Here is a 14,098-nt window from a genome sequence, read left to right on the forward strand (position 1 = left end):
AAGAGGACAAAGACCTCCACCAACCATGTGACTCACAACAAGACTGACCAATCACAGGTCAACAGGAAACACACACACACACACACACACACACACACACACACACACACACACACACACACACACACACACACACACACACACACACACACACACACACACACACACACACACACACACAGTGTCCCAAGCTGCCAAAAATAGACATTCCAACGGTCTGCAGAAACAACATTAGACAGAAGAGCATGAGAAAACTTCTTAAATCAATTTAGAGGCTAGAGTGTGTGAGACTATAAGGAAAAATGATTAGCATTAGTAATTGTTAAATATAAAGGAAGGGTAAAATCATATGGCTTATTACAGTCTTAACTGAGTGTGTCATATTTTACAAATCTAGAACTCAAGTGTAATCCAGTGACCTCTCTTAGGTTTCAGCTATACATTTTTTTGTTAGTTTTGTATGTTTACTGAGATAAGCATTTTGTTTAGTCTTCATATTTTTAAAATATTCTTTATGTCTACTTACGACACTTTACATCTATATTATTTATGTCTACCAATGTGTTTCTTCTTGTTCTGTGTATATAAAAAACTAATTGTTTTTAAGAGACTAACTGAAGTTAACACAGTAATAAAGGCCAGTGGAGGCCTCTATAACAAAATGTAATTCTTTGTTTTTATTTAAATTTATTAGTTGCTTTTATTATTTACATTTTGTTGTTGTTGTCATTGGATGCACCAATACTTGACATGCCAGATATTTTAACGACCTTCAGGCAGCGAAATAATGTGGCTAATAATGTGGTTATATGTATACAATTCACAAAACATCATAAAAATAATCAATATATAAAGATCAGTAATAATGGTAATAGTGATATTGTGATTATTATTATTTAATATAACATAGCAAATATGAACATCTTATATTTTAAAATAAAATCAGTGATATTGAAAAATATAACTGCAATTTAAGCAATTACATATAACTTACTCATGGGATGACAGAGCAAACTTTTCAAGCATAACAAGCTTTCAGAAATCTTTTTATTATGCTGATTGCAACTGGATTAAGTCAAATTTATATATGATTCATGACTGAAATTGAGCAGACCACCTTTGTAATTACAACTATTTAATTTAAACATTTCAATGAAGTCTAGAAATGTTTAAATTGAAAAAAAAAATAGTTCAGACATGTTTTTTTTTAAATCAAAAATTAAATGTTTTTAAGAATAGTTGAAACCATACCATATTCTCAACTTATAATAAATAATACTATACAAAGTCACTGTCTATTTGTAATTGTGATCCCAGTTTGTTTGTATAAATTAAATGGCAGCTGAAATAGCTTCAATGGAAACTGACAGAAGCCACAGTTTATAGCTGAACTTATACTGAACCCAGAACATTAAGCATATGAAGCAATTACTTTAGCACAGACACCATTAGCAATCAACCTGAGAGACTGTCAATCAAAACAGTCACCGAAACCTCCCTTTACAACAGGCTGCTTTTACTCCACACATATCAGTTCAGCTCCTTGCTTACACACACACAATGCTGCATTTCAGCTTCTCATGTGAAGGACACTCGTCCGTCTCAAAGGAACAACAGAAAAGGCTTTAAATTGAGTTAGTTAACAGCATTAGATCAACCTGCAAAACAAGGCCTTTCCTCAACGGATTAAGCAACTATGCTGGGAATTTCCTCCGCATACTGAGCATCAAATGATCATTCCTCTGCAGTCAGCACAGGTCATAATCTGCACTTCTGTAGCACCATTGATTTTGGTGAGACAGAAGGATTGAGATGAAATTGTAATGTTCTGATAAACAGCAATAAAATGTGAACATCTTTTTCATCAGAGCAAGGGAAAGCCCTGCACTTGCTGAGAGCGTATGACTCATCCTGTGTGTGTGTGGAGAGCACCGGTGCTGCACCGCATACAGTATAGCAGTATTACACAACCTCACGCACGCACACACACACACACACACACACACACACACACACACACAGAGCAGCGCAGAACTAATTGGCAGTGCTACACACTCTGGAATCTTGAGTAGCTGGAAGCGCATGAGGGAGGGCTATTGAACAGAAGGATATGAATAGACGTGGAGAACGAAAGAGAGAAAGAGAGTCAGAGAGACAGAGATAGAGAAAGATGCTTAAGTGCTGACTGAACATTGACAACTGCTCTCTAGACACACAGTAACAAACACAGACCTAAAATATCTCACACTGACAAAACACATTGAAACACTGAATAATTGTACTTTAGAATAATAGATTTATGGGTCAAAGATGAAAATTCACATGTTGATGTTTGCATCTTATTAAAAATATACATGTGATTTCATTTATACAGGAACAGACTTTAATCACAATTTGATTTAAATAATGCTTCAATTATAAAATGATTCTCAATGCATGTTATTAAAGTGACAGTTTACCCAAAATGAAAGTTCTTTCATTATTTCCTGACCCTCCATTTGTTCCAAACCTGTTTCTTCATTCTGTTGAACACAAAGAAAGGTATACTGAAGAAGGCTAGAAAAAAACAGCCAGTGACTTGCATAGTATACATTTTTTTGTTCCTACTGTGTATGTCAATGGCTGTTTTTTCCCATTGTTTTGTTTTTGAGAGTGAAATTTAGGGTGAAATACAGTATCCCTTTAACTATAAGCATAAAGATGCGATTAACAAACAGTAAAACATTATAAGAATGTAAATTAAAAACTGAGTGAAAAAATATTTAACAAGAAAAATGTTTATATATGTATATAAAGGAGCGGCGCGGTGATGCAGTGGGTAGCGCTGTCGACTCACAGCAAGAAGGTTGCTGGTTCGAGCCTCAGCTGGGCCAGTTAGCATTTCTGTGTGGAGTTTACTGGTTCTCCCCGTGTTCGCGTGGGTTTCCTCGGATGCTCCGGTTTCCCCCACAGTACAAAGAAATGCACTATACTATAAATGAATTGAATAAGCTTAATTTTCCGTAGTGTGTATGTGTGTGAATAAGAGTGTATTGGGTGTTTCCCGGTGATGGGTTGCAGCTGAAAGGGCATAGGCTGCATAAAACATATGCTGGATAAGTTTGCGGTTCATTCTCCTGTAGTGACCCCTGATAAATACTGGGGTGAGCCAAAAAGAAAATGAACCAATGAATGAATGAATGAATACAGTTGAAGTCAGAATTATTAGCCCCCCTGTTTATTTTTTTCACCAATTTCTGTTTAATGGAGAGAAGATTTTGTTTTTCAACACATTTCTAAATATAATAGTTTTAATAACTCATTTCTAATAATTTACTTATTTTATCTTCGCCATGATGACAGTAAATAATATTTAGCAAGATATTTTTTCAAGACACTTCTATACAGCTTAAAGTAACATTTAAACTGTGCAGGTTAGGGTAATTAGGCAAATTATTGTATAATGATGGTTTGTTCTGGCCTAAAAGGGCTAATAATTTTGACCTTAAAATGGTTCATAAAAAATTAAAAACTGCTTTTATTCTAGCTGAAATAAAAAAAGTAAGACTTTCCCCAGAAGAAAATATATTATCAGTCATACTGTGAAAATTTCCTTGCTCTGTTAAACATCATTTGGGAAATAAAGAGGGGCTATCAATTCTGACTTCAACTGTGTGTGTGTGTATATATATATATATATATATATATATATATATATATATTACATATATTATATCTAAGAAATTTTACAGAAAAAGAATAACATAACTCTTGGTTAATGCACTTAACTCTTTATCATCAAGCATGTCCTGCGCTTTAATTTCCTTTCATTTTCACTTAAAAATGTTTATGGATTGATGCAAAACCAACTCCATTGTGATGCGTTTTCAAAAAAATCACATAATATAATCAGAAATTCAATTAGAGTATCTACCGTTAAGGCTAATAACTTATGCCAAAATAAATGGTCAAAATATAAGCGAAATGATGTTCTGTCCCCATTTAGTGTAATATATTGGTGCTAAAATGAACCAACATAACTGCTTATACACCACCAACGCCTCTTATGCTTCCCAGGGCTACATTTACTTAATCAAAAATACAATCAAAGTGTAAAATAACTGCCTTCTTTTTTAAAGACACTGTTTTTTTACTACCGAGAGTACATTTGCATGCCAATGATGTCTACTTTAGTGAACAGAACCTACATAGGCTGTGAACAATAGGTCATAAAGTTGTAAAAAAAAAAACATTCAGTTTGTTGCACAGAGTGATCGTTTGGGAGCAGTGTGGGACATGAGAGCACTCAGAAGTGAAAGTAAAACCGGCGCAAACATAATTTAAATGATCATATCGCATTTTAGAGTGATGATTGCGACAAGCATTTGATATGTTTTTTTCTAGCATAGTAAACACAAAGTGTTGTGCATGAGAATAAATGTTTACTGAGTCAGCATAACTATGCTAGCCTATATAATGTTCAATATAATGCGAGAGGGAATCTGATAATGACAAATGTCTCATTTCAACAGTTAACAAATGGTCTAATAATGTTGTCAATGACAAGCGTATGTCTCAAACATAATAATTCAACTTTACCCTTATGATTAGTTGTATTCTGATGTCATCTCTTTACTGTGCATTAACAAACCGAACAAATTTAAAGTCTGTTTAATTCCACCATTCCAAGTCTATACAAAATTTAGCATTTTATTCAACAGTAGACCTACACAGAAACCTAACAGTATTATTGTGGATTTACCATATGTTTGAGAATGACAATGATAAAAGTCTACTCATATTAACGTTTATATTACATGAATCTGCAGAAAATCGTGTTCTTGATTAAGCAAAAAATCCTGATTCCCTTTTTAGCCAGAATCGTGCAGCCCTTTATCACATATTATTAATCTTCAGGAAAATATCTTAAAATATCTCAACACATTTCAACAACAGATTCGAGTTAATCTCATCACACAGACCAAAAGAAAGATACTTGGTTTTAAAGTACAGTACTGACATTTAACAATGGGTTATTTTCAGTACAACACTTTGCGAGCACCCACACCTATAAAGTTTACTGCACAACCGCTCTCATCATCCCCTACTGTGAAAGTCAAACCAAAACGTGAGGCTTCCCGTGTTCTAATTGGTCGATTGTCCCATATTGTTTGAAGTGGCTCAATCAGATTGTGCATCATATTGATTGGCAGAATCTGCTGATGCACCCCCCTCTCCCTTTCATTTCCACCGGAGGATAATTAAAACCAGACACAAGCAATCAATAACCGCACCTTACCCCTGAGGGCAGAGGAAATGCACTGATGTCATTGATTCTCCCATGAGCCCCCACATCACTACATGGGCGTGTGTGGCCTCCTTATGAGAGATCACAGACGTATAAACGCGCTCCACAAAGTCTGGCATGGCTCAACTTGGCGTTAATTACCCCTTCGTCAGATGTTTCGCATCTACCTGTAGACTGTTTCGCAACAAGCCGCCATTTCTCAGTACAATCTGATTACACAAAACTGCTTTGATTAATCCTGGAGCAATTTGTTGTTACATACATCATGAAACCTGACACACTCAGCCCACGAAGAAAAGTTTCAACGTCTGTGCGTGTGAATGTGTGGAACAGATTTTGTATACGCAGGCCTGCCAAACGATCCCAGCAGAAGCTGAATTTAGATTTTAACAGCCTGCTCTCCACGTAAGCAATCTTAACCGGAAAGCCCGACACAAGGAAAATGTATGAATCCCTCAGGCCAACAGCAATCTTAATCTCTACTTGAAGGGCAAACAATGACTAAACAATACATGAGCGAGAGTACAGTATGAACACACACAAAAGAAGATATTTTGCACAATGCTGGAAAACAGTAGCCACTGACTTATTAATTTCTTATTATGGATGTCAAAAGCCACCGGTTTTCAGCATTCTGCTAAATATCTATTTTTCTCCAACAGAGGTAAGTATATTTGCATTTTTAGGTGAACTACCCCTTTAAGGCTAACCAAGTGTGAATTGTCATATACTGTATATTACTGTATATTCTGTGGTTACTTCTTACCGGAGCTACTGCCCAATGTTTGACAACCTCTATCCCACAATGCACTCTGTCTTCCAGACCAGCCAGTCATAAACGTGCTTTACTTTGAATCACTCTATTTACAGTATATGGTCATAGAACCTCTGAAGGTCTAGACCCAAGAATTCCAAATATCTTCACAAGCCACAGAAAGTTGCTACAGTGTGATACTCTATTAAGTGTAAAAATACATAAAAACATATTTAGTTAAACAGTGTGACAAAATATTATTAGAGACATAAATACATATACACATATTGGCTTAAACAGAGATTTGTTTTCATCAGACTAAGTAAAAGCAAAATAAATAAAGACAGAAATGTTGAGTTTAAATAGGCAAGATTTTATTAGACTAAACTATTTTAATGATGATGTTTTGGTACTGATGGTTAAAAGTTTAAGATTAGAGCTCTTGCTAAGCTAAAAGTGTGATAATCTAACAGGTATATAAACGTATAAACAAATATGGTTACATTAAGCTAGTTTTGTTATGCTACTGAAGTATTATTATGTACATAAGTGGTAATGATGGTTAATATTTTTGAAGCCAGATTGGTATTATTACCAAGCTAAATGCATTTTCCCGCAGTGAAATAAACTGCCAACTTGTCTAGCATATGTTTTACGCAACTGATACCCTTCCAGCAGCAACCCTTGACTAGGAAACCTCCATGGACACTAATTTGTGCACACACACACTACACTCTCAAAAAAAAAATGTATGCGAGCTGTCACTGGGATGGTACCTTTCCAAAAGGTACACATTTGTACTTAAAGGGTCCATATTTGTACCTCAAAAGTGTACAATTACTACCTACAAATTTTAAGAGTAACACTTTTGTACTTTTTAGGTACTAATATGTACCCTTGTGGTATTAATATGGACCTTTAGGTACCAATCTGTACCTTTCGAAAAGGTACCACCCTAGTGACAGCTCACGTACCTTTATATCTGAGAGTGTACAGCCAATTTTAGCTTACCCAATTCACCTAATGTGCATGTCTTTGGACTTGTGGGGAAAACCGTAGCACCCGGAGGAAACCCACGGCAACTAGGGGAGAACATGCAAACTCCACACAGAAATGCCAACTGACCCAGCCGAGGCTCGAATCAGCGACCTTCTTGCTGTGAGGCAATCGTGCTACCCACTGCCCCACCGTTACCTCCAGCTAAATGAAATACTGTAAAAATATAAAATTCATACATTGGATTAATAGGCAACATCATAAGCCTGAAATATTTAACCCTCTTCTTTTGATATCCTAGGCTCTACTCAAAACACCTTAGCAACTACCTAGCAATGCCTTAGCAACCACTAGAACTAACTTCACAACTGTATAGCAAACAGTCAGATCACACTAGCACACTAGCAACTGCTCAAAAAAAAAGCTATCACAACTAACAACACTTTAGCAACTGTCTGATGCTGAGTTTTGCCAAGGTTTTGCCATATCTAATCTTAAAACAGACCTTACACCTGATAATGCTACAAAATATTATAGAGTTCCGTAGAGAGATTTCCATACAATTATACTGTAAGCAGCACAACTTTTTTTTCAACACTATAATATTTAGAAATATTACTTGAGCAGCAACTAATCATATTAGGTTTTCTGAAGCATTATGTGACCCTGAAGACTGAAGCAATGATACTGAAAATCCACATTTGCCATTGCAAATATAAATTACATTTTGAAAATGATTTAAATACAAAATTAATATTTTATGCAGCCATAGTGAACATCAAAGTTTTGTTTTTCTCTCAAACCATAACAAATATCAAAGCAAAGGCAAACTTTAAAACAACACTATACATTTTTCACTGAACTGCTTCCAATGAATTAATAATAGCCTTCTACAAGCAGGACTGATGTGAAGCTGCACTGAATTTTGGCAGCATTATTATGTTGTCCACCTTTTGGAACAGCTTTCTGATTGGGAGCTTGCCAATGATACCTTAAAAGGCTGCCTAGATAAGCAGCTCACTCAAGCAGAGCTTCTGGGTTTTTGCATATGACTGTGGTTTATTCATATAAATATTACAAAGTAAACATTGAAACCAAGCACACGTATAATGCAGAATCATAAGCCTAAATGCTCCGAAGCACAATGTACATGCACTGGACAGAGATTATGATAACTCTTGCAATTCGATTGGTTCATTTTGTACAAAACAAAACAGAAAACAGTACATTTAGTATTTTAAGTCTGAACTTAAGATAAAAGACTTTTGACATTTTGCAATATATCTTACTGAACATCCAATTCAATGCTGTGTGTGTGTATGCACTTGCTGTATATGTGCACATGTAATAGTATTGCTAGTAAAAGAGATAGTTCATGCCAAAAAAAAAAAGATGTACTGTACTCTCTTTTTATTCTCCCTCAATGGGTTCCAAACTGTGTGTTATCTGTTCAGAGCATATGAAGAAATCTGGAAACAGGTAACCATTGTCATTCGGGCTGGGCAATTAATCGAAAATTAATCGTAATCGACATTGAGAGCCTATGATCGATCAACTTTTTCCAGGTCTTTTTTCGTGTGTGGAGTTTTTGGAATTTTTCTCTTTTTATAAGAAAAAAGGGACTGTTGGTTTTAGGCAACACGTGTTTTAATTTCAGTTGTTCAATGTTGATGTTCATTAAATAATCATAGATAGTAGATAGTCTTTCTTTTAAATATTTTAAAATCAAGCAATGCACCCTTCATTTAGAAATCTCTGACTTGTTATACGTGAGCGTATTTACAGTAAAAAGCTTGTACATGAACTATGAATGCAAAAAAATATATAATTGTTTATTATTCGTTATAGACTTAAATGTTCAATTAATCAAGATTTTGATTTTAGACCAAATCGCCCAGCCCTAATGGTCATCCATAATAAGAAAAACAAATATAAAAGTCAGTGGTTATAGGTTTGATTTTCTTTTCTGTTCAATTATATGTCTGTGATTTGTCGTAAGCTAATTTTTCAGTTAAACCACTCCAGAGCCCATTTGAAAACAAATTTAAACCCATCTTTGGTCTTTGGACTGCAGTATTTACACTTATTCAAGTCAACCGCATTTCCATACCATTCACTACAATTTGCTTTAACTGAATTAATCCTGCCCAGTGTGAACCTAGACTTAAAGGGATAGTTCACTCAAAAATGAAAATTCTGTCATCATTCTATTATTAAACCAGTTTGAGTTTTGTCTTCTATGGAACACAAAAGAAGGTTGTAAACCAGTTACTTTCATAGTAATTTTGTCTCCTATTAATATCAACAGTTTCCAACATTCTTCAAAATATCTTCTTTTCTGTTCAACAAGTCAAAGATGAGCAGATGTTGACTGATCTTTTTCATTTTCGGTTGAACTTTCCCTTTAACTTTGATCTACTGGAATAGAAAGCGAGATAAAAAAAAAAAAAACACACCAGCCACTTATGAGCCAGACCGGACCTTATCTATTGATTACCAATCTAGCATATGAAGAGAACATGCTCTCATCCTCTTCTGCTCTTAGTGTCCACCCTACCCAGGATCAAACAGATGAGTCTCCGGGGCATCACTGGGGTCAGACATCCATCACCTCTCTGATACCTACAGCGACCTGGAGACTGATTACAGAGAGTGATCCGGGCCATCATTCAGTCACAGGATGGAGACAGTAAGATGTGCATCCAGTCTGCATGACAAAAAGCTTATCTGAGCAATTACAGGCCACAAGATGATGCACAAACATGAAACAGGCACACACAAACATGTCTATATATGGACTTTGTTACGCTGCTGAATTTCTAAAACAAAGGTTGCTTCTCTAAACACGTGTAAACATATAACTCATTTAGATAATTTTTTGTAACATACATGAATGAAACGTAAAAAATATGGAATTTCATCAGAGAGAAAAAAAATAATTTATATATATATATATATATATATATATATATATATATATATATATATATATATATATATATATATATATATATATATATGCGTGTTGTGTGTGCAGAAATCTGGAAAATACAATGTTGAAAGCTTCAGACACCTGTGCCATTCACTGTGGCAAACAGATGACAGCACCAGAGGCACGATGTGACAGACATTTGAAAGGGGAATGTTTGTAATGAGAGTTGCTATGTTTTTTTACACATCCTTTTTTCCTCCACCGAGAGCTTCTAACGTTACCGTCAACAGCACAGACCGACCTGCACGTCACAAACAAACACGTGTCACCGCACATCACGCACCCTCAGCGATATAATAAAAAAATCCAATTTAAATAAAAATTACACTGTCTGGAGACAGTCATAAGCATAACACATCACCCCACACACTGGGAAATGTGCCAATTTTAGCATTCTAGCGAGAGAGATGTATATATACTGATATTATGTAACATCCAAACATCAGCACGGCTATAACGTTAGTCTACAGCTGTGTTGGTATTATTGAGGGAATAAAAGCACTATTTTGAGCGTGGTGTTGCTCTTATTGGTTACTGTTCAGTAAACAATATGTTAATGTCGAGCAACTTACATTTTAGAAACAACGTTGCTTCTTTTGTCTGTTTGTGATGTGACACGTTGTGGTTCCAAACAAAGCCACGTGAGAATCGGTGAGTTAGGGAAGTGATTCAGTTGCTGAATCAGGAGAGTCGGTTGAACGAATGATTCAATACATCAAATCATTTGATTTGTTTGAAATTTTTGTTGGAAATATTGGTTTGAATAATCGTTTGAATTAGCAATTTTAACAGATCTGATGAATGCGCGATTTCGTGACATTTTAATTAATTTAATTGCTGGATAAATGTTTGAAAGAATCGGCTCACTAAAGACCGTTCCCGAATGAATCGCTGGTTTGAAAAACTCGGTTTTGAATCGCATACATATTCACAAAAAGCTGGCGACACCTACTGGCCAAATTATGTAACCTGCTTAAGAAAGTGGAATAACTGAAATATTTATATTATTTAATTTATTCATTTTCATTTAGCTTATCTCTTTATCAGGGATCACCACAGCGCAATGAACCACCAACTATGCAGTCATATGGTTTACACAGCAGATACCCATCCAGCTGCAACCCATTCCTGGGAAGCACCCATACTCTCACATTCAAACACACTGTCATACACTACAGACAATTAGTTTGTTTAATTCACCTAGCGCATGTCTTTGGACTATGGGGGTAACCGGAGCACCCAGAGGAAACCCACGCTAACATAGGGAAAACATGCAAACTCCACACAGAAATGCCAACTAGCTTGAACTCAAACCAGCATCCTACTTGCTATGAGGCGACAGTGCTAACCACTGAGCCAGCATGCCGCCAATACTAATTAATAATAACATTTAATAGTCAATGTGTTTACTTTTTTTTTAAGGTAGATATATTATGGTTTTGTATGTTGCTTTGCTGCAAAATGTGTAGAACTGTAACATACTGTTTGAGCTGCAGATATGAATCATCGAGTCAAGCAAGAACTTGTACCTAAAATGTTTTGGCAAAAATACTGCAATATAAAAAAATGCAAATAGAATCGGTGTGACCCTCTTTTTACGAATTTAATATACTATTTGTGCTACAGATAAAAATGGCATTTAAAAAAAATATGACTGCTATTTTTTACTTAATGCGACACATCCAAAAGTGCAAAGTTATTATTTAGAAACTTTATTTAGTAGGAGATTACATTGAGACAGTACTGTCTCTTCTTCCAGTGACACCTGGTCAAGACGGCAGGCAGAACATAAAGTTTCACATAAAAATCACAAAAACAATACCACAAAATTACAAAATCACCATTCATAAAAAGGTCGGATCATAAAAACAATTACACGTATCCTTTAAGACGTTGTACAGAAGATGTTAAAAAAATACTCAGAGTCAGAAGTGTGTCAAGATTAAGCTGGTTTTGCAGGTCATTCCAAGCCCTAGGAGCACAGAAAGAAAAAACATGTTTGCCAAGTTCTGACAATACACTGGTGAATGTTAAAGAATACAGTAAAAAAAAATCTATAATGTGTTGGTTATTTATGTGAAATGTTAGCAAATTAGAAAGAGAGGATGTTAGTTTACCTAAGAACTTGCAGCAAACACAGAATATCAAACTAACAATGCCATATAGTTCCCATTTGGTTTGCATTTGGTCCTTGTAAAACTACTACCCTTCTCTTTCTCTTTCTTTTTTTATACCTTTTTTAACTTAAAGAGAGCCTGTAAGAGAAAGTTCCAGAAGTATTCTTTTAAAAGGAAATGTTCTGTTTACATGAGAAAACATTCCTTGTTAACCAACAGAAAGTTCTGGGAACTACTTTAGAAACCAATGTTCCCAGAATGTTCTAGGAACCAAAAATAGTTTGGTGGGTTACATTCAAATATAGAGCAATTGACCTCTTTCATTGCTGAATGAATCAACATATTGGGGAAAAAATGGTTGTGTAAATATTACTAAGACTCGCATGCAAAGACCGTTGTTTCATTTCTGAATGTACCAGCATGTTTGAGGGAATCTTATTAGGAAAACGTGTTCACTGAAGACAGCGGTTTTCTGACTGAAAGTTGCCAACACCTACAGTACACTAAATACATATAAAGTTCTTTATCTGCATCTCTTTATTTAGCATCCATGGATATACTCTTATCTTCTTTAGATACACTCAAAAACGAAGCTTGCTGTTTTTTCGAACTACTTATTTTAAAAAAGCTGAAACAACACAAATCTTTAAGGTTTTTGGAACAACTGAATTGTTCAATCTACTTTAGTTTGTAAAAACTTAATACATTGATGTTATCCCAACACAAACTGATTGTGTTGTATTTTAAATATTCTTCACACTATAAAATTACTTTAAATTAAAGGGTTTAAGTTGAAGAAACTATGCAATCCCCTTCTGGTTCTCCCTTTCATCTTTATTTTTAAAAATGCAGGCTATCAGTGTAACAAGATAAGACCTAAAAAGTAAAACAACAATGCCAACAAGTGACTCTGACATGAAAATAGCATAGGGAGAGAGAGAGCGAGAGACACTCATCTGTGCTGACAGATTGTCATGTGACTCTCTCTGTCAACAGGGTCGAGTGTGAAGTTGTTTACACGCAGCTGGATGCAATTAACTCTCCACAAGAAAGTATTTTAAACACCAGTCGACTGTTTGGCCTTCAGTATATCTACTCCATCAAAATAGCTCTCCCATAAAAACGGTCCCACTGGAACCAGCTTCCCTGACTCTCACATACTACTTAATTCAGAAAATACAGGACGGTCGGTGACTGAACACGAAAGACTCCACCTCATCTGATTAAAATGATCAAAAGGCAGATCTGAATGAGTACATGAACCTTGTTAGAATTCATTGTCTGTCTTTTTCTCTGGGTGATAAAAACTCGACAGGTGATGACAGGTGCTGTGTGCCTCGAGCTGAGATCTGTCACTGCACCGCTTTAATGTTAAACATCATGAAATAGGATTGAAAGCCTTGAGCAAAAGGATTTCCCGTTCTCCTGGTGCTCGCTCGCTCACTCTTTTAATCTGGCCACTTTATAAATGATTTATGTGTTACAGACTCACGTGCACATGTATGCCCAATACACCGCTTCCTCTTCCTGTAGAAAACATAACCCATTTATGAAGGGACTTGATAGAAGCTGTGTTTCAGTTGGATTCCTAAATTAGTAGTATTTTGTTTATTTTTTATTTTTTTAATAAATAATATTGCATTAACCATAACAAATGTATTGTTATTATTATTATAATCATTATCAATATTATTATTATTATTATTAATAAAAATAAAAGTAATAATAATAATAATAATAATAATAATAATATTGATAATAATAATATCTTTCTGCAACCCAAGGTTTATTCCAGTAGGCTGGACCATCTAACTAACCATCTAATAAACCCTGAACTCTGGGTTGCCTAATTCTAAACCTGCTTACTCGAGATTTGTTGGTTACTTGGTTGGTTTTGCGTCCACGTTAGTTTTAAGGTGAGAGTAGTGTGTGAGAGTAGCTGTGTTTATGTG

At 35.2% G+C, this 14,098-nt stretch overlaps 1 protein-coding gene across 9 annotated transcripts in view; it reads right to left on the reverse strand.

The window, feature by feature from the left end:
• anks1b (ankyrin repeat and sterile alpha motif domain containing 1B) overlaps positions 1–14,098 on the reverse strand; it is a 315,285-nt gene that overhangs the window by 249,934 nt on the left and 51,253 nt on the right. For 2 of the 9 annotated variants that reach the window (XM_087247220.1, XM_087247218.1), the window contains exons 1-2: positions 10,602–10,679; positions 9,595–9,744 (exon numbers count right to left, since the gene is read on the reverse strand). The exons of 6 other annotated variants lie outside the window; for them this stretch is intronic. In XM_087247220.1, the coding sequence (XP_087103346.1) occupies positions 9,595–9,641 (47 nt within the window). In that variant the 5' untranslated portion in view covers positions 9,642–9,744; positions 10,602–10,679. Of the gene's footprint in view, positions 1–9,594; positions 9,745–10,601; positions 10,680–14,098 lie in introns of those variants that run through there. One more of the 9 variants, XM_087247219.1, reaches the window with a different exon arrangement.

Source organism: Danio rerio, chromosome 4 (assembly GCF_052040795.2).
Source record: "Danio rerio strain M-AB ecotype USA chromosome 4, GRCz13ab, whole genome shotgun sequence".
In the NCBI taxonomy this organism is placed as follows: domain Eukaryota; kingdom Metazoa; phylum Chordata; class Actinopteri; order Cypriniformes; family Danionidae; genus Danio; species Danio rerio.